Source organism: Tamandua tetradactyla, chromosome 24, assembly GCF_023851605.1.
Source record: "Tamandua tetradactyla isolate mTamTet1 chromosome 24, mTamTet1.pri, whole genome shotgun sequence".
In the NCBI taxonomy this organism is placed as follows: Eukaryota; Metazoa; Chordata; class Mammalia; order Pilosa; family Myrmecophagidae; genus Tamandua; species Tamandua tetradactyla.
In genome coordinates this window covers 56,163,553-56,184,996 of record NC_135350.1, presented here as the reverse complement: position 1 = coordinate 56,184,996, position 21,444 = coordinate 56,163,553, and the positions used below count along the sequence as shown (strand labels likewise).

The window sequence follows — 21,444 nt, the reverse complement described above, 5'->3', positions numbered from 1 at the left end:
CTGTTCTTTCTTTTTTTTGTATATATATATATATTATATTTTACAACAAAAAAAGGCAAAAAACAAAACAAAACAACTATAGGCAGTTATAGAACTATTAGATAAAACAAATTTCTGAAATCAAAACTTTGAAAATATTTAGTAACATAGCTCACTACTACAGCAAAGCTGATACTCGCAATAACTTTTCACTTGATATTTTGAGAATGCAGTTTTGATAGTTAATCAAATGATACTTAAGATAGTGTTTAATACTTAGAATTTAAGAAACTCTGATATCTGTGTCTATAGATTTTTTTCCTTCCTTGCTTTAATTTTTCTTCTTTTTTTTTTTTTGCATGGGCAGGCACTGGAAATCGAACCTGGGTCTCCCGCATGGCAGGTGAGAACTCTGCCACTGAGCCACCATTGCCTGCCCCCTTGCTTTAATTTTAAATTGGTTTGTGAAATATATAGTACAAACAGGCTTACAATGATTACTTGGATATTTTTTTAATACACCTATGGATAAGCAAACTAAGATAGCCATTTTAGGTGGTTAAGATTTTCATACGTTAATTGTAAAAATATTTGTATCTTCATATTTTCCTGAAATCAGGAAAATATTTAGCAACATGGGTCATTACTATAGCAATGCAGATATTTGTAAAAACTTTCTATTTGATATTTTGAGAACATTCACATTTTGATCTAATGGTATCTAAGTTGGTGTTTAACGCTTAGAATTTAAGAACTTTGCTATCTGAATTTGTATATTTTTTCCTAGTGGCCTTAGCTTTAAATCGGTTTATGAAACGTACTGAGCAAACAGACTTTACAATGATTATACGGATACTTTATTTCAATATGCCTATGGTTAATCTAACTAAGATATCTATTTTTAGTGGTTCTAAGTTTTTTTTTTGTTTTTTTGTTTTATTAATTAAAAAAAATTAACTAACACAACATTTAGAAGTCATTCCATTCTACATATACAATGAGTAATTCTTAATATCATCACATAGATGCATATTCATCATTTCTTAGTACATTTGCATGGATTTGGTTCTAAGTTTATTGTTTGTTTTCTTAAATAAAAAAAAAGAGAAGAAAAAAAATTACCCTGAGGGTTCTGCTAACCCAGGTTAAGCTGAGCTTTATTCCACCCATGTTCCCATATCTCTCTTTAATTACCTCAATGGCAGCAATTCTTACAATTTGTTGTAGGTAAAAGTATTTCTTTCTTTCTCTCAAGCAGTCTGAATAAAACATATGAATGAAAAAAAAATTTTTAAATCTATTTTATCAATTTAGAGCATAAACAGGGTGGCCAACCTGCCTTTAATTAGAAGTGGCATCAAAATAAGATTGATTACTTCATTCAACAAATATTTTCTGAGAGAAACACAGTATATGTCCTTATGGGAAGGATAGGTACACAAAATAACTTATCTTTAGGAAAGGAAGGAAAGGTGGCCATCTATTTCCATCTTCCCATTTTTTTTGCACAATAATGTTTTAATTATTTTAATTAAACATTATTTTAATTTTAAAAATTTCCTGTAGATTATAAAAGGACCATTAAACATTATTTTAATTTAAAAAATTTCCTGTAGATTATAAAAGGACTATGTTTATTATGGAAAAGTTTCAGGGATTGAATACAGAATCATGAGTGTGATCCAATCAAGAAATAATTATGCATCCCACACAAAAACAGTCAACAGTCTTCTATGTAACTTTCCAATTTCCCAGTTAATCCATGTGCATCCTCTAAAAGCCATGAGGCCCTGGAATGTATTTGCTTCATAAATAAAAGTATTATTATCTAACCAGATAAATGCAACACATCTATTATCTTTTCAAGGTTATAGATGTGGTGCATGTACTTGGGATTATTTTTCTTAATTCACTACAAAAACACAAGACCAACAGTAATTATTTTTTGTTAACATCTTGCATAAAAATGGTAATAAACTTTTAGATTGTTAACAGACTTCTAGTTGAGGTTACCAGTTTTACCTTAGTATTTTATTTGTTTCTTGATTCACCAACTTTAGATGTTATCTATTGGTTCTACATTGAAGAAATAAAGGACTTACTCTTCCTTTGTTGCCCTCTATCTCCTAATTTTATACATTATATTATTTTTATATTATAAAGATCTCTAACATATTTAAATCTATAATACAATCCATTTTATATACTTCCCAGGTTGATTTAAAAACTAAAAATCAATTAAGGGAATTTATAATGTGATGAAGGAAATATTTTATGTCATTTAGCCAATAATGATTAAAGAACTGACAATGTAATCTAGACCAATATACTCTTGAACTTCCTTCTAGCTGTCTTCACTTCTTCTGGGAGGCCTGAGATACCACTACAACTACAACTGTTTCCTATTCCCTCCCACCACATTCTCTATCTTGGATTGTCTTTTTCACTGTGCTGCAAAGCATCTCAAATAATATTTTCATATAGATGAATAGTGTTTCCAAGTACAAAAATGTGTTTTGTCTTCACATGATAGTATGGTTGGGTATAGAATACTTAGTTAGGGTCACATCTATTTTTCCCCAAAACAGTGAAGTCATTGCTCCACAATTTAAGTATTCAGCACGGCTGCTAAGAACTCTACTCATTTGAATTTCCATTTTTTATTCTTTCTCTGGTAGCAACTTTATGATTTTTCTTCTATCCTTAGAGATCTGAAATTTTATCAGATATTTTTAGCCATGATCTTTTTCCATTCATCCGCTCGGTACTACATGGGATCTTTCATCTGAAAATTCACCTTTCTCCTCAGCTCGGGAAATTTCTTCAATCATTTCCTTCATTATTTTCTCCTTCCAGCGTTTCTGCTCTCTGTTTCTAGGACCCATATTTATGTATGTGAAAACTTTATGATGCATTGTCCATAACTTTTAAAAATTTTCTCTGAATTTTTCCAGTCCTATTTTTTGCTCCATATAGAATTCTTCCTCTTTAGTTCAAATTCAACAAGTTGGTCTTGATAAACACTAAATAGTTATTTAGTCCATCCTCTGAAATTCTTGTAATTTTCAAAACCATCTGGTTCTCTGTCCCCTTTCAGTGCTGCTATGATTAATCAGAGCAGTGTTCTTAAACCTCAAATGAAATACCAAATACATTTTTCCTTTGAAATTTTCTTTTGTACCCTGAATCATATCTGAGGTAAGTTATTCTTCTGTTCATCTTAATCCTCTTCCATGTTCTTCATTTTCCTCAATCATTAAGTTAATCCCTGTCTGTTCATACTAGCAAATAAAAGATCATTTTAGGAGTATAGAAAGCCAATGTGGGCTTTCTCCAAGGTTGTTTGGGTTTATTTTCCCAAGTGGCTTCTTCCTTAACTGGAAGAGGTGACCAGGAGTACTATTTAAACTGGCAAGACATACAGGTAAGCAGGCATCCTATAAGGTACCTGAGCAGTAAGTCAGACTGGGAACTGCCAAAACTGCTTTTCTCTCAATCTCCAACACCTCAATAAATGTCTATTGAACTGTTGGTATACTTTAAGAGAACAACTCTTAGATTTCAAGCCTGAGGGCAGGCACCATGGCTATCAGAGCTGATTAAGCTGGAGAAAGGTCAGGAGGAGGCCCAACTGACCCAACACTTTGGAAAACAATTTTTAAAAAAATATTTTTGATTATTACCCGAATGCCCACTACTGCTCTTTATATTTTTTGACTCCAAGCTTGGAGCCTTTCTGAAGTTCCCTGGGAAAACCTGAGCTTACCTCTGGTATCTTGGGTTCCAGTTTCCTCTGGGATTTTGCTGTCAATCCGATCCTGTGAGCTTTCTAATCTTCAAAATTGCTGGTCCTCTGATGGTACCTGTAGTGGACTGTGAACTATAATTTTACTGTTCAACATGCTTTTTCCCCATCCCCCTGCTCTAGTAATATAATCCCTCTCTTTTGCAGGGAACATATTCCATGTGGTTTGGGTGGAAATGATCCTCCCAACTACCACAATGGTGGCCACATGACCCAGGTCTAGCTAGAACATGCCACCACCCCCACTCCTTTAACTGGTAGCCATCTTGTTTGGCTGAAAATAAAGTCAATACAAAGAAAAAGACACGAAAAAGGTTGCAAGAGAAACAGTACTAGTAACATTATTTAAGTCTGCATCCATCCATACCTAAATTGAACCCTCCTTTCCCCCTCCCCATCTCACCCCAACATGTAAACACACATTAAAGTTATGAGCTAAAAGAAAGTCTTTTTCTCATCTCCTAGCTAATTTGACAAATAACATCTTTTTCTACTTTTCAGAATTGTGGTTTAATCCAACCTTTAGATGCCATCAATGGGATCTTGGGAGGAAAGGATGGTAAAGGAATGTGCTCAATTCACCAAATTTAAGTCAATAACCACAAAGTAAATCTGAATAAATCAAGTTATAGCTTTAGAGTTTACTATTCAACATAAAATATAGGAAACATTTGCAAACTTTACTAAATACATCTTTCTGTTCCATAAGACAGCTTTCACTCCTCCAGAAAAAAGCTATAAAAACCAATTATCTCTCTTGACTAGCTTTTTTTTTTACCAAGTCAAGATTCCAAGGTTTTAAAAAAAAAAATTTCCTAAACAAGAAAATACTCTGAATGGTTATGTGGTGGAAAACCCTGACAATAAAACTGTAGCTATTAGTGTCTATTGAAGGTGAAGACAAGAAAAAGATTGTTTATTTTTTGACCTAAGGTTCATAACCCATGGTTCATAGACCTATGCCTCAAGAACCAACAGTACCCACCCACTCCTAACTGAAATAAGCTGAAAAATGCTATAGAAATGTATTTAAGTACATATGAGGGGAGAACAGGTTCACAGTTTTCATCAGAATCTAAACAAAATCCATAAAGGTAAAGAAAACTGTTTCTGACTGAAAAAGAACTTCATTCCAGAATAATACTTAATACTTAAATCCAGAGAACTGTCAAAATAAGTAATGAGTACTCCCAACATGTAAGGCAGAGTACTAAAATATATACACTATCTCCATTCTGTATAAAAGCTCTGTTAGAAATGGGCCATTAGCTCCCATTATGGATGAAGAAAACAAGAAATGAGGTCAAGTAAAGTAGTACCTTTCCCAAAATCACACAGTAATAAACCAGGATTCAAATCCAACTTGCCCAATCTGGTTTCAAATTCTTTCCACATAATGTTTTTTCCAGGAGAAATATTGGTCAGAAAAAAAATACAAAAGCAATGAGTTATTTTCAAAGTGAAATGTCATTTTTTATCAGGCACCAAAACTGCCAAGTATTCACATGCCTGGGGTTTAAAGAAATTAGAATCTGACTCTTCTTCCTAATTGCCCTTTAAGATTTTCAGGAAAGCTTCTGCTTATTGTAGTGAGGTCAGAAGGACCTGAGCATTTGATTAAGATATATGAATCTTATCACTCAAGACTGCCTATGCCAGTGAATGGGCCCTCTGGCCAAGAATTTGTTCTGGCCTCCATGTGATACAAAACAAAGTTTCTCATGCCTGAAAGACAAAGGACTGCAATATCAACCCATGCTTTTTGTGTCTTGGCATAAAAGACAAAAAGATCTGGTCATAAACTAAGGTAGTTAAGAACATTCTTTTTTGAAAAGACCTCCCACATACAAGGACATTCACCACTTAAACAGCATTAAGGTACTTGTATTTGACCACGAGAACTCAAGTGCTGGAATTTTTATTAAAGCTAGAAAGCAGGGCCATACGGAAGAGAAGAAATATGTGAAGCAGTTACATGGGAGTAGAATAAGAAAAGAAAGGAAGAAATGGTACACGTGAAAAACAATCCAGAGCAAGTTAGTAACCTTTTTTAAAAGTCCCAAGATTTAGAAAACACCATGGGCAAATCTTCGCTTTGATACATTGCCATTTTATCTAGAACCTTAGCAGCATCTGCTAAGGCAGCAGCAGAGGTCATAGCAATACAGTTTGCTTCATCATTCCCAGAAAAGGAGAGGAAATGGAAAGAAATAGATGTGTATTTCCCATTACTCTTATATTTCCCTATCAAAAATACAATAAAATTCTATAAAATCTGAAATTCTGGGAGAATTTAAGAACATATTCTATTTAAATATCAAAGAGCTAATGAATCCAGAATGAATACTAAATGAGCATCTAACCCAAACAGCCATCCATGTGAAATTTTCATTTTATAATCTCAGTCCCTTAGTCTAGGATTAAACTTCACCTGTGACAAAGAACTCACAATTTACAAAGGCTACAATCTATTTTAAAAAGTGCTTTTAGACTGTTCAAAACACTGGCCTTAAATCTATCTCCTGACTGCTTACATCCAATGATTATAACTCTACTATTTGAGAAGAATGATAAAATGCCCATTATAACATGACAGAAGAAAATGGCTGTCACAGCCTCAAGTCTTCCCACTTCAAACAGATAAAGATAATTATCAGTACATTCAGTTGTTTCCCAATAATTATATTGTAAATTCTCCTTTCCATTCTGGTAGATTTTCTCTGATCATATTCAAGTTTGTATGCAATTCACTTTATTTCCCATACATGCTGAAACATAAAAGTAGAACGTACCTTTATTAACTCATATTTATGGAACGTGACCTGTGATTTTTGTAGCCTCATTAAGACATTCACAAACGCAGTCTTTATAATACGTCTAAAATAACTTCCAGGACTGTGCTTCTCAGTCAGTCATTTGTGCCATTATCTTCTCCCCCATGCTGGCTTTATAATATATTCATGGATAATGCTTCTTCCAAAGTATCTTGTTTACACATCAACTACATTATAATATTTCTCTTTTACATGTTTCTCTATCACTAGAATTTTTAGCTCTTTTTTATGTCACCATGTATCATTTATATACTTTCATATACCCATTCCCTAGCACTGCTCACAGCATTAGTTTGATAAGGAATAAACAGATACATAAAAAAAAGGGTAACAGAATTTGTCTCAGATTTTCTAAGAATTTAATAACAAAATTTAGTATTCAGAAGGATCAATTCCAATTGTAAAGTATTCTAAACTAAGCATTTTAGATATGATTCTGGTTCTAGTTCTAGAAATGCCACATATTTTATGTTTTTGTTTGAAACAAAAGATCTAAAAGTGGAAAGCCAAACTTTTTTTTCTGGAGTGGGTTCATGGTCTGAGACTCAAACCCGGGTCTCCCACATGGAAGGCGGGCATTCTAACCACTGAGCTACCCGTGCACCCCAAAGCCAAACTTTTAAGAGAAAAAAAATACAGTTAATATTCAGTTTACTTAATAATGTACTAGTGGATCAAGTCTGATACCATTTAATTCAGCAGTACTAAAGAGAAGTATGATTTTTAATTAATTTAACCAAAAAGATCAGTAAGCTCTCCCATACATGCAAAGTAACCATTTGAGTAATCAGTAAAGAAATACGACTTTACCTAAAAAAAAAGTTTCCAGTCAACTTCAATAAAAATGTCTAACTCTGGGCAGGCCATGGTGGCTCAGCAGGCAGAGTTCTTGCCTGCCATGCCGGAGACCCAGGTTCAATTTCGGGTGCCTGCCCAGGCAAAAAAAAAAAAAAAAATGTCTAATTCCATCTATTCCATCTACACAGAAACAAACTGACTCCACCTAAAATGAATGAATCCACGTGTACAATTTGAGCTAAAATGCTTTACCAGCAATATATAAATTCAATAAAATAATCAAATTAAATGGGCTTAAGAAGGAAAACAGAAAGAAAACCAAAGGGCAAGTTTTTTCTAAATTATAGGCTTTAAACTGTATTAAAACAATCCAAACATATTACTAATGAGTAATCCCATTTTCACAAAGCTCTCTATTCCTCCTCACATTTTGCTTTTAACAACTGATACTTAGAGACCCTCATAGTTTAGAAAACATTTTCGCACACATTATTTCATCTCACTCCTACCAAAAAGAAGGTCACTTTTATATGAGGCTCTGAAAGATTCAGCTTACATGTTATACTTAGCAGAGCACGAATTAAAAGGTATGGCTGGATTTAAAACAATGTTCTTCTCAGTTCACACTGTAAACATTTATTGTCAAAGAGGTAATCTACAAGGTATGTATTTTGATTTGATATTCCAGAAATGGTGAATAATTTCCTGATTTATTCACAATCTATGGAGTCCATCTCAAGATCAGTCACATGAATTATCCCAATATGAGGGTTAGAGAAATAAGAGAACAGAGCAATAGGTCTAGCTACACTTACGTAAAGCCTTTTTTGGGGGATCTTATAACCTAATATTCTAACACTTAATGTTGGCGGACTACTACTATTTATATGCCATTCACACAGACTATAAGATGACCTAAATGCAAGATGGAATCAGCTAAAGAGAAATTTATAAAAATTTATCCTGAACCTATTTCATGAGCAATACTTAAAGAGGCCATAAAACAGCAGTAGAAAGGCAGGAGAATATGGAGTTGAGACTCTGATATGAGACTGACCATGTTTATACTCCATTTCCATCATTTACTATGACCTTGAGCAAATTACTTATTCCTTGCCTTGATTTTTTTCAACCATAAAACATGAAGATCAAATGAGATAATATACATCAAAGCAATGAGAACTATGTCGATATATAGTAAGCACTCATTAAAATATTAGTCATTGGTGCTAGGTGCTATGAACATACTATTCACTGAAAACTTCAGGGAAGAAGTGATATTAGATCTGGCCCTTTATGGAAAAAGTATTCAACAGATAGGGAATGCCAGAGAGAACAGATATCGACAGGACTTGAGATAAAACTACAACAGTTGTAGATAAGATTTAAAATGGAAAGAAATGTTTACTTTATCCCAACAAATTAGTAAGTTTTGAAATATGGTGCTGACACATAATAAAATGTCAGTTACAGGAACAGACCCATGTATCTCTGATTTACCACTTTTAGCAATGGAATATATACTACCAAAACACAGAAAGACAGACACAAAGATACATATCAAAAAGAGTCTACTGCAGCATTGTTCGCAATAGCAAAACAATGGATACAACCAAAATTTTCACACATTGGGGAACAATTACATCATGGTACAATGACTAGGGAATAATATAAATCCACAGCTATTAAAAGGAAGAAAATAACTTTCTGTGTATTCAAATGGAAAAGGTCTATGATGTACTACTAATTTTGAAAGGACCTTTTAGACAGTATTTTTACAGTGACCCCAGTTTGCTAAACAAAACTCTGTCTGCATAAGTACACATGTATGTGAGTGTGAAAATGCATAGAAAAAGGCATGGAATTATATATACCAAATTTTAAACCTTGGGATATAAAAGATGAGAAATTTTCAACTCTTATTCTATATCCTCAAATGTTTTTTACAATGAATATTTATTATGATTTAATAAAAACAAAAAAAACTACAATCCTCCCATTATGGTTCTCTGATCACAAAAGGTTAAATAAAAGTAAAACACTGATCACAGCTTCATATGATCACTACAAATTTTAGAATAAACTTGATTGAAAGGATGCCATTCCCCCCAAAGAATTAAATTTTATTTTGATTCTTTAGGAACTCTTTTATCCTGGCACTTCCTGAACAGCAAACGTCTAAGTTTTAAATCATTCCTTGTTTGTTTGAAACAGAAATAGCAAAGCAAAGCTAAAGAATATCCACAGAATTTGTAGGTCCTACCCTTATAGTGTATGGAGATGTTCAAGTCCAAAGACAGTCAAAGAAAGAATAATGACATCACACATAGACCAGTAAGAACGTCATATAGAAGCTGGTGTTGTTTTTCAAAAAACCACTAAATAGATTAAATGGAAAAATATAAAATTACTTTGTTAACCAAAAAAACCTTACACAGATGTTAGCTACTTATCAAAAAGCACAGGAAACTGCTCAACGAAAGCAACTAATTTTAGCATGTGGCTCTTTAGTTAATACAAATACAGTATATATAAAGACATATATACTAAGCAAATATAATCCAGTTAATTTATGAAACAGAGGTAGCATTCCAAATAGTGGGAAAAGGGAAAACTATGAAATAGTTAAATCAATTGATTAACTATTTGGAAATAAAGATTAAATTCCTACCTCCCTTCAAACACTCATATAAATTTGAAATAAATGAGTTCAATGTAAAAATAAGAGGTATGAGTTACTTAAGCCACTTAAAAATTACTAACTATAAAACAGTCAAATAAAGCATTTGATTAAACTTCTTTTTGTCACCTCTGTGGCAAATATGCTTAAAAATAAAACATATATCAAAAGAAGGGATGCATATAAAATTAATCTGTAAAACACAACCTTTACATGATGGACCAATAAATACCAACAATTGTAGACAAGATTTAAAATGGAAAGAAATATTTAGTTTATCCAACAACTTTGAAAATCTAACATGAAATAGATAACTCCCTAACTTCAGATAAATGCTGAAATGTGGAGGGGCCAGCCTCTCCCAAACATCAAACTAGCTTCATTCCCTATCCCGTATTATCAACAGCCCCTTCTAACATGAAAAAGTAAGAATGGGCGTAGCCCAAATACCTCTAAAGACTGGGAGAAAGATCAAAGGTGATGGTGGAGTTATAAAGAGAAGGTAGGGTTTAACAAATGAATGTGAGTGCTGAATCATTATATTGATATTTCTTTTAGTCTCCAGTACCTTACAGCAGCTAGAAATAAAAACCTAAAATTGTGGAATTGTAACCTGTACCAAACTCTGAAATCTGTTCTACAAATAATTGTCGCGATATACTTTGAAATCTTTTTTTTTTGTATATGTGTTATTTTTCATAAAAAAGAAAAAAAGAGAAGGAGGAGTACAACCGAGAAGATAGGATTTAACAAATGAATATGACTGCTGAGCCAATATATTGTTATTTCTTTTGGTCTCTAGTGTCTTGGAGCAGCTAAAAGAAAAAACAAAAAATTGTAGATCTGTAATCCATACCGACTTTAAAATCTGTTCCAGAACTACTTGTTAAAATGTACTTGGAAATTTATTGCTTTTTTGTATATATATTTCACACACACAAAAAAAAGTTAGAAAATGTTAACGAATTCAAATTCAGTAGTGTTAATACTACATCATACCAAGTATCTCAAACACAGTTTAACATTAGAGAATGTATGACTGTAATTCACTAGATGAATATATTGGGGGATAGGAAGAAATAATTTTAATAAATGCCAAAAAATAATTTGATAAAATTCAACATATATTTCTGATAAAACTACTTAAACTGAAAAAGGATATTTACATCATAATTTTGACACACCAGCACTCCTCCATTAAAAACAGAGGGACAAGAACGACCTCTATTACCAACAATAATCAACATTTTGTGGGTGTTCAACAATCAAAGCAGTAAGAGGGGAAAAAAAAAGAGGTATAAATATTGCAAAAAGAGACAGAAGACAAAATCATTTATTGGAGTCAACATGGCAGTTCAGTCAGAAAATCCAACAGAATAAACTGACTTAATATGAGAATTTAGTCTACTGGCCATATATACGAGATCAAAATACCAAAGTCAATAGGTTCCTGTGTATTCCAATAATAATTAGATTAATGGAAGAAAGAAATGTCATTCACAATAGCAATAAGAACTAAGTTATCTGGAATAAACTTCACAAGAAACACGCAAAGTCTATACGAAAATACAAAATTTTATTAAGTACAGATAAAGTATCTAAAAGTGGAATGCCATGTCTCTAGATGGAAAGGCTCAGAATTATACATTTATTTCTCTCCAAATTAATCCAAATTCCAATGTACCCTCTATCAAAACCTCAGTGTTTTAAGATTTTATGGCTATTTACAAAAGATGATTCTAAAGCACATCTGATAAGTTAAATGCATAGTGTCCAAAAGTCAATGGAAGACCAATGAGGGGTAACTTGCTATATGAAACATCAAAAACATGATAGCATATGCGTTTGTGCCATCTGCGATCAGAGACAGTAGATGACTTTTGACCTATAAAAACTTCAATTTCACAAGGATGAACCTATCAAAAACTATAATTGACAAGAACCCAGGAAGAAACAAAAGATTTTTAGGAATATGTGTTAAATACTCAATTCCCCCCAACCCACCACCCAAAAACATTAAGCGGTAAGAAACTGAAATAAAAAGAGTACTTTTAAAATTTAATACTAGCAAAGCCCAGTCAATGACCAGCAAGGCCTCCTATTTCTCAACCCAGCATAACTTACTCTTTATAAGGCAGAACACTGAAAGGGAAAGCAGAGAAAAGGAGATACAGGAGGAAGGGAGTTAAGTTTACTCCAACAGTCTTGCATAGGAGAGGATATATAAGTTGAAACCTAAAAGATAAAAAGGAAATCAGAGCCAGGGAAGAAAATTCTAGGAAAAACTGAAAGACCCTGAGCCAGGAAAGGCTGCATGTTATAAGAACAGAAAAGTCAGTGTGACTAGAAGATCTGAATGGACTGAAATGGATATAAATTGAGGCTGCACAGCAAGAAGGGCCAGTCACAGAACATCTTGCATATCAAATTAGGAGTTTGAATTTTATTCTAAGAGTAATTAGAAGTCAAATAATGATTAATGTTTAGAAAGAGCAGTCTATCTACTACACAGAGAAGGAATGAAATACGGGGAGACAAGAAAAGACCTGGGAGACTAAATTAGGAGGCAACTGTGAAGTCCAAACAAGATAACAGACTGGACTAGGATTACAGTAGTGGGATGGAAGAAGTGAAAAGATTCAAGTTACACTCTGAAGGTCTTATGTCCACTACTCTTTCTCTTCCCACTCTATTTTTCTGGCAACAGAAGCTCCCTGTTTGAGAAACCATTCCAGTCCACTTCCTATATAGGGTAGAAAAACATGACCAAAGCCTGAACTGAGTAACAATTTCCTTAGTGACAGTGGCTGGTTCAGAAATGGATACCTGACCCAAGCTAGGCCAACAAAATTATTTGAGGAACTGGAAAAGACAGACTTTTTCTTATTTCGCTAGCCAGAAAAACAATGTAATTCTAGAATTATACCTATGTAAGACATTAATAGACTCCAGCTTCTTTGCTTAGTAAAAAACAACTTCTCCACAGGCTTTAACAGGGTTTGTGGGCACTTAGTAAGAGCTACAGCTCCTAAATATGGCCATGTAACTAAGTCCTGGCAGATGGGACACAGTAGGAAGAGATGCTTGCAAGTCCTTAGTCAACTCCTTAAATGGACCATGCTTACATTTCTGCTTCTTGTTTCTCATAGGATGGAACACGGACTGAGACCTCACTGTAGATGAGGTCAATGCCTTAAGGCAGAGCTGTCCTATAAATTTTTCTGTGAAAATGGAAATGTTGTATAGCTGTCCCTTTCAAGACGACAGCCACCAGCCACGTGTGACTTGTAACTATCATACTGGATGGTACAGCTTAAGGTACACTATAGCTGTATTAAAGTAAGAATTCAAACCATAGATGAACTAAAGGACTACCTCTGGGGTATCACATAACAGAGAAATATATTTCTATTTTACTTGAGCCACACATGTTTTGCAGTCTCTTTGCTCAAACAATCCATCTAAATTAACCCCTTAATTTAGAAGTGGGGGCTGCCATAACAAATCCCGATAAAGCTTAGAGGTCAGGCAACAAGAAAACATTTGGTAGAACTCTCAACTGCAATACCAGGGAAAGCACATCATAGCCTATAGATCTAAGAAAATTAGTTAGAAAAACTCAAAATACTGGTGTGTTGGCTATTCTAAGAGATTAACCAGGAAGATCAACTCAGCTAAGAATTAGGCAGTTTGCAAGAAGAGACAGACAAGAAAGCAGCACTTCCTAGAGATGCTCTCTCAGCAGCAAACACCAACCTATAAGAGTTCAGTAATTCCAGGCATCTGAAGTTGAGAAAGGCAACTCGTTCTGTACCCAAATATCAGGAAATAAAGCTTAAGAGTTTTGTGCCAGAAAGAAGCAAAGATCAGATTTAGGAGTGTTGTCTTAGTGAAATCATTGCCCTCCTCCCTACGTGGGACATGACATCCTGGGGTGAAAGTCTCCCCGCCAGCACAGGAGATGACTTTTTATGAGTCTGTTCCTAGCACCATGAAATCAACAATGCCATGCTGACCGAAAAGGGGAAAAGAAGTATAACAAATAAGGTATCAGTGGCTGAGAAAGTTCAAACAGAGTCGAGAGGCTACTATGGCAGTCACTCTTACACAAGCTTCAGTTAGACATTGTTATCTACCATAGCTTGCCAAACCCTAAACAAAACCATTCTTGCCAATCCTAAAGAATACCTAGGGCATTATATAAGATCCTACCTATATATATACATATATATAGGTTTCATGCACTAGGGTAACTTTCCAGAAACCTACAACATCTAGATGGATCTCCGGACCAGATAAGCCTGAAAGGCAGAGGGGCCAGCCTCTCCTGAACATCAACCAGTTCCATTCCTTATCCCATATTACTGACAGCCCCTTCCAACACAAAAAAGTTAGAATGAGCAAAGCCCAAATACCCCTAAAGAGTGGGAGAAAGATCAAAAGTAATGGTGGAGCTATACAGAGAAGGTAGGGTTTAACAAATGAGTATGACTGCTGAATCATTATACTGGTATTTCTTTTAGTCTCCAGCACCTTAGAGCAGCTAGAAGTAAGCACCTAAAATTTGGACTTATAACCCACACCAAACTCTGAAATTTGTTCTACAATTAATTCTTATGATGTGCTTTGAAATTTATTGTTTTTGTTTATATATATATATAATTTTTCACACACACACAAAATATTTATTCTAGCCTCCAGTGTTTTGGAGAAGCTAAAATCTGAAATAGTGGAATGGTAACCCAAAACAAATTCTGAAGCCTGCTCTGTAACTACCTGTTGAAGTATACTTTGAAAATCTCTGCCTTTTCTTTCTTTTCTTTGTATATATGTTATATTTAACAATAAAAAAAGTTTTAAAAAATACTTTGCAGAGTAAAAAAACAGTTGTCTTTCCACCTGTGATGGCTTTAGATGTGTCAACTTAGGCTAAACTAAACTAAGAAAGAAGCAGCCATTTTATAGCAAACAAATAGCTTTTCTCAGTTATTCAACCAAACCCTAATCTGCTTGCTGTGAGAGGATTTTGCAGATGTAATTAAATTCTCTAATCAGTTGACTTTAAGATAGGAGAGCATCCTCAGTACTCATGATCTAATCAGGCAAGTCCTTAAAAGTGACTGAGCTTTTTCTTTCAAATGAGACTCCAAACAGCAGCTGACTCTACAGTTGCTCTCCCTTTGTTGGATCTTCGCTTTCAGACTGCTTGTGGAAAACAGACTGAACTCGTGCCCAGGGCATCCAATCTATCCATGATCCTAACTGTCTGCCTTACAGATTTTGGACTTGTTTAACCCCACCCCACAACTACATAAGCCAATTCCTTTTAATAAATACCTTATATATATACATATATACAGACATACATACACATGCACATATACAGATTTGCATGCATGCATATGTGTGTATGTGTGCACATGTGCATCCCCTACTGGTTGAATCCTGACAGATATAATCATCCAAACCTAATATTTCAGATGGCCTAACAATAAGTGGGGGAAGGAGAATCCTAATAGAGACCAATAAATAAGGGAATCAGCAAGTTTCAAAATTATGATTAAAAGAGATTTCTTGCTATACTTAATATCACACGGACCTGACTTAAAGAAAATAGAACAGAATTCTATTAAGTTCTTGAAAGAATTTACTGCCAAAGTGCATGACTAGTCTAAAGCAGCATGTGACTAACCTTTCAGTAACTCTCCAACAGCAAAATCTATACCAGCAGATAGGGGGCTACAAAAATCATACAATTCCTAGGGATATCATACTTTCAAATGCCTACTTCAGATATGCCAACGAAAGAAGACATGGAAGAAAAATCTGAAGGACAAAGCCAAGGACACAGATGACAGCTGAAAGGGTATTTCTCTCACAGAGTAAAATCAGTTTAACCAAGGAAATTACACGGCCAGGTCACAAGTGCTGCCCAGAAGGATTTCATTATTAATATGAACCCTTCTCCAAAGGAACTTTTATTATGATTATCCTATTCCTACTCACCACTGTACGATGGATTGGGTAAAGAGAGAGAAAGATAAGTTAGTTAGTTTATTATTTTATAGATTCCTGAAGCCTACATTTGGACTGACTTGCTAGGAAAAGCATTATACTGACATCCTTCACTTGGAGACATATGTAATAGCTGGATGTGACTTTGGATTGATTCTCTTGAGGAAGAAGGAGGATTCTGTGTTGGAAGAAAGGCTATAGAAATGTTGGGTGGCCAGAAGGTGAGTCAAATACTTTGAGAAAGATTCAGACCAGAGATACAAATTTGAAAGTCACTGGCATATGGATAAAGACACAAGACTGGATAAAAATCATCTGAGAGACCAGATATAAGACAGAAGAGGGCCTAGGACTGATCAATGAGGACATCAAAGTATGTATGGCAAAGGGAGTAGGAGAAAGCAGCAAAGAACACCAGCAAAGATCAGCTAGTGAAGTAGAAATTTAAAAAAAAGAGTGGATAGTGTTACAGAACAAAGAGAGAAAAACTTTTTAAGAAGCAAGGATTGGCCAACTAGGACAAACGCTATGCAAAAGACTGAATAAGAAGTGGACAGGATAATTAAAACACTGTATCCAAAAAGAGATCCATGTACCTTTGAAAATCAAAGCACATAAGCATCAAAAAAATTTTTGTAAGAATATCTTTAAAACAGTGGGGTAAGGATTTTTCCCAGAAGCCATACAAGAAAAACATATTTTACTATAAAAGAGTTTCCATATGGTGAAAAGACATCATGAACAAGCATTATGTTTAACAAGTAACACCATGAAGGATTAATAACCATAAAGTTCTCTTAAAAATTACTAAGTAAAAGACAGATGATCTCAACAGAATAGGTAAAGGATAAAACAAAAAATTTTCAAAAGAAATTCAAATGGAGAATAAACATGAAAATCAACTCAATCTCAACAGTAACCAGAAAAATGAAAATGAAACCTTTTTTGTTTAACAAATTTTAAAAACTAAGATCAATTATATCCAGTGACACGGTTACCTGCGAAGTAAAAGTTAGGAGCATTTAACATGTGTGTACCCTCTGGCCCAGCAATTTCATTTCCAGGAATCTATCCCACAGAAATATTTTATACTAAAAAAAAAACAAAGTAAAAGGATGTTCACTTTGTCATTATATTTGTAATAGCCAAGTATTGAAAACATCTAAATGTCTACCAACATAAAAAACAAAATAAATTATGGACAACCATACTATGAAACCTTCATAGGTAAATGGGAAGAATGAAGTAAATCCTAATGTACTCTTCCAGACATACAAATATGCAGAAATACTCATTCACTTTCATCAAGACAGTGAACTGGAACATTTGATATGCCTCAAGCTGTTACCAGTACTTACTCTAAGAGTGAAATGTAAAAAAAAAAAAAAAAAAATATGTATCTGATGACTTTATTTTTACAAGTCTGAACAGCATTATGAGTTTTTACAGTTAAATAAATAAACACAATCAGAAGACCCATCTTCTCAATTGATATTATTTGAAGAATACCCATTAATGAAACTTCTGGCAGATGAAATTTCTAAGTAACAGCTCTGACCTATGTAATAGATAATTTAATACAAAGGGAAGAGAATGAAATGGACATTTCCAATAACTGATTAATTCTGGAGAGCAGTATCATAAGTGATTTTTATATTACTTATGTCATTTTTTGGTCAAATTTTCCTCAAACATGTGTAATAATTAATTAGCAATGTTTAATTATAATTACTATGTTCAAAATACAATTTAAAAGAGATTTAGTATTTTGCTTTACACTGTTCTGTAACTCGATTTCTCTTATTTAGCATGTCTCTACTTGCAGCAATCACAAGTTTACTAATACAGATACCTATATCAGGGTAAAATTACAGTAGGCAATTCTCTATTGTAATTTAGTTACCAAGGGCACTAAGGAAATCTCATCTTATAAAAAAGACAAAATGATTAAAATCAGTAAATGTTCTGAGACACTTATAAAAGATGTAAGGTATAACCTACTAGAATTCAAAAAAGCAGAGATAAAATGGTACCTAGAATCAGAGACCAATTCTAAAGCCATACAGTAACATAGAAAAGACAGTCTCTCAATGTAATAAGAATGGATTTAAAATCATTCTCAGTTTTAAATTAATAGTAGTCTTATCTAAACAAGATTTAAATTTTATGAAGCCAGGAATGTCTGATTCCTCAAATTTCTCATAATCCCTAAATGACTCTGCTATAGGTCTCAATAAAGCCCAATAAATTTAGTTAGAAATTTATACTAATAAGTGACACTTAAATGTAAAAATCATAAGGAAAATTGAATTCTATCACTGTTATAACTTTCTATACATGTAAGTTTAAATGTATGCTAACTACATGTATAAACTCATTTAACTCAACACATACAGTTGTGTTGTTGAATACAGCTAACCTTTCCATATTCACTGAGAGGGAAATGTTTTAGACTACTAGAGAAAACAGCTACACATGAGAGATAATCAATAAATGTTTGTCAAGTAAAAGAATTAACTCCACAGTGCATCTCAGAGTAGTGAGAGCTACACCAAGCATTTTGCACCAGGACTGTTTCCACTATGAATTCCATATTAAGAAAATAAGAGGGGAACATGGCTTAGAAAAGGGATGCAACAATGGGGTCAAAGACTGAACTAGAAATAAACCTGGTACAACACAAACAAGAAGACTTCTTTTCCTTCTTGGGTTTCAGATTTAGGGTGATAGGAAAGAGGGAATAGAAAAACAATCTCATGTTAATGTATATATATGCTAAATTCAAACGAATAAAATCAATCTTTCCACAGATCTCTTTGAAATACTTTTCAACCAAATGTTCTTTAATAAACAGACAATCCATGGGGGAAAGACTCAGAACAGAATTAATTTTAGATGTTTTTATTTCTTTCTTTTTTTGGGGGGGTGAGGGGTGGATTATCAAAAATAAAAGGTTAAATTAAATGAGCTGATAGTAACTTCAGAGAAGAAAAAAAGGGAAATATCCTACCAGAAAGGCGTAGCTATGGACTAGTTCCATAAATTTATATGCCTAGCATATATTCTCAAATAATCTCAAGAAATAAAAATTGTGAAGTTTACTTATTTTTTTTTTTCAAAATTGAATTCACGCTGTTTAGTATGCCCCATGTTTCTCTCCATGCTAAGGCTGAGATCTGAGGAACTGGTTAAACTGAACATTAATCAGTATAATACACAATTATCCTTAACTGTGGATTCCATTTCTATCCCTCCAATCATTTTAAACTATTCCACTCTAGACCTTCCCTAGTTTTAGTAATCATACACATGGTATAATGGGCCAGAAATATACATAGTTCGTGCAGATATAGCATAGCACTATTTTGAATAAGAATTATGATTTTGGTTACCTTATTAATCTTGCCCAACATTATGCTGAACTTCTACCCCAAAAAGCAAATGGGTACTTCAGGTCAATTACCTAAAAAAAACACATTATTTAACCCTTGATGCATAAAAACCAATTTGCCATCTTTCAATCTATTTCTAATAATCTTGTTGTCAATTCCCATGAGTACAATTCACTATGATCTATCTGCAAGGTTTGAGAAAGACTTCACCATATAACAAAATTGTTTTTTAAGACACTAAACTCCAAAATTACTTTGATTTTCATATGTCCTCTCCAACCTTTTTTATTTCTCCTGTCACCCAAGAAGTAACGTTAAAAAGACAACACATTTAAAAGATCAGGTAATATCTATGAATGTTCTATGATGACAGAAAGCAACGTACAGTAAGTTTTCAATAATTAGGAATGTATTAATTTGGAGTTTCATAGCATCCTTGGGAAAAATAACATTCAACATTTCCTTTTGCAATAATTAAAATTCTAACTTGTAAATCACAATAAAATTTATTTTAAAAATTTATAAAATCACACCTATATTGCTCCACAATTCTACTTCTTCTTATGAGTAGATAAAAAGTTTCTGAAGATACAAAAGATGTTGAAGAATTAAGCATAATAAACCAGGAAAAGTATTTTGCTTCTGGGTAGCAAATGAAAGGAGTTAATCATACAAGATAGGCAAGTATGAATAAAGTATTTATATCATTTATATCAAGTATTATTGTCTTCAATTTCCTGAAAAAAATGTATTTTTCAAAAGCTGAAAGTAGTTAATTAGGCTTGGATGTTCGTGCCCCCATCGGTCCTAACAAAACATAAGTGTGATATATCAGTAGACACTACTTAATTATGGAAAAATTATAAGGACCCTCATTACATTCACATTTTCTGTGAACATCTATCATAAATGCAGTTACTACACTCCCTCAAGGACCTAAAATTGTTTTCCTGATCAACTAGGTCACATAATTGAATACCGGTAGAAATGTAAATTTCTAAAGTCAAAATGTGCTGCTTTGATGGTTATTCAACACTAAAAACTGTACTAATTCCACCTTGGTCGATGAGATTAATTACTAGACCAAACTGAGAATTAGGGAACAGCTAGAGCCAGAGGTTCTGTTACATTAAGATTTATGAATTTCCAAATATTCATATTTTTACTTCAGAGATCTAACTTCAGGAAAATGTAGCAAAGGTAAGAAGCGAAGATCTATATAGTGTGCAAAGTACTGTGCTATAGAAAATATGAAGATGAGTACAATGAAAATTCTGTCTTTGTATCTGACAGTCCGTGACAGACTAGATGGAAACTGCTTCAGCAGTTAAGAGGCAAAATAAGATTTGAGATGAAAATTAATAGGGATAGCTTACCAGGAAGAAGAGATCAATCTTGGACTCCCTATTTTAATAATAGGCCTTCTTTAATGAAGAAATCTCCTACCTCCAAACAATCCAAAGAAATGGCTGCCAGACTCCACACTACTGCTGTTATGAGAATTTTTCAAAATAAGTGAGGGGGGAGGAAGTGGTAGTCATAGACCTTGCTGAATAACTAATACCAATTTTGCATACATATATTGGAAGAGGAGGAGAGAAAGAAAGAAAAAAAACAAAACACTTAAAAGCACCTTCCATAAAATCTTGTATTTAATTTTGAGGTATTCTCCAGATTCCAAGTTAATGCCTGTTTAAAAACAAAATGTTTTTAATTTAATAAGGGAAGATAACCATGAAAAGTACAAATTTTGAGAGGCAAAGGAAACAACAGAATGCCTCTGAAGAGGGAAGAGCATGAATGGGAATAGTGTTGAAGGACATTTGTAGTTTCACTATGAAGTTTCATTTTGTTAACAGTTGTTATTTTAGATCATGGGCACACATAATATATAGATATATAATAAAATATATTATTATATAGAATATATAAAGATATAAT

General features: G+C 33.5%; 1 protein-coding gene across 7 annotated transcripts in view; it reads right to left on the bottom strand.

The window, feature by feature from the left end:
• ANKRD17 (ankyrin repeat domain 17) overlaps positions 1–21,444 on the bottom strand; it is a 164,688-nt gene that overhangs the window by 137,661 nt on the left and 5,583 nt on the right. Inside the window, exon 1 of one of the 7 annotated variants that reach the window (XM_077143196.1) lies at positions 1–21,444. This exon is cut by the window's left edge and continues 7,748 nt beyond it. The exons of 4 other annotated variants lie outside the window; for them this stretch is intronic. Coding sequence is in view for 1 of the 3 variants with exons in the window: in XM_077143197.1 (XP_076999312.1) it covers positions 19,504–19,524 (21 nt within the window). In the remaining 2 variants the exon portion in view is untranslated. 2 more of the 7 variants (XM_077143197.1, XM_077143199.1) reach the window with 2 other exon arrangements.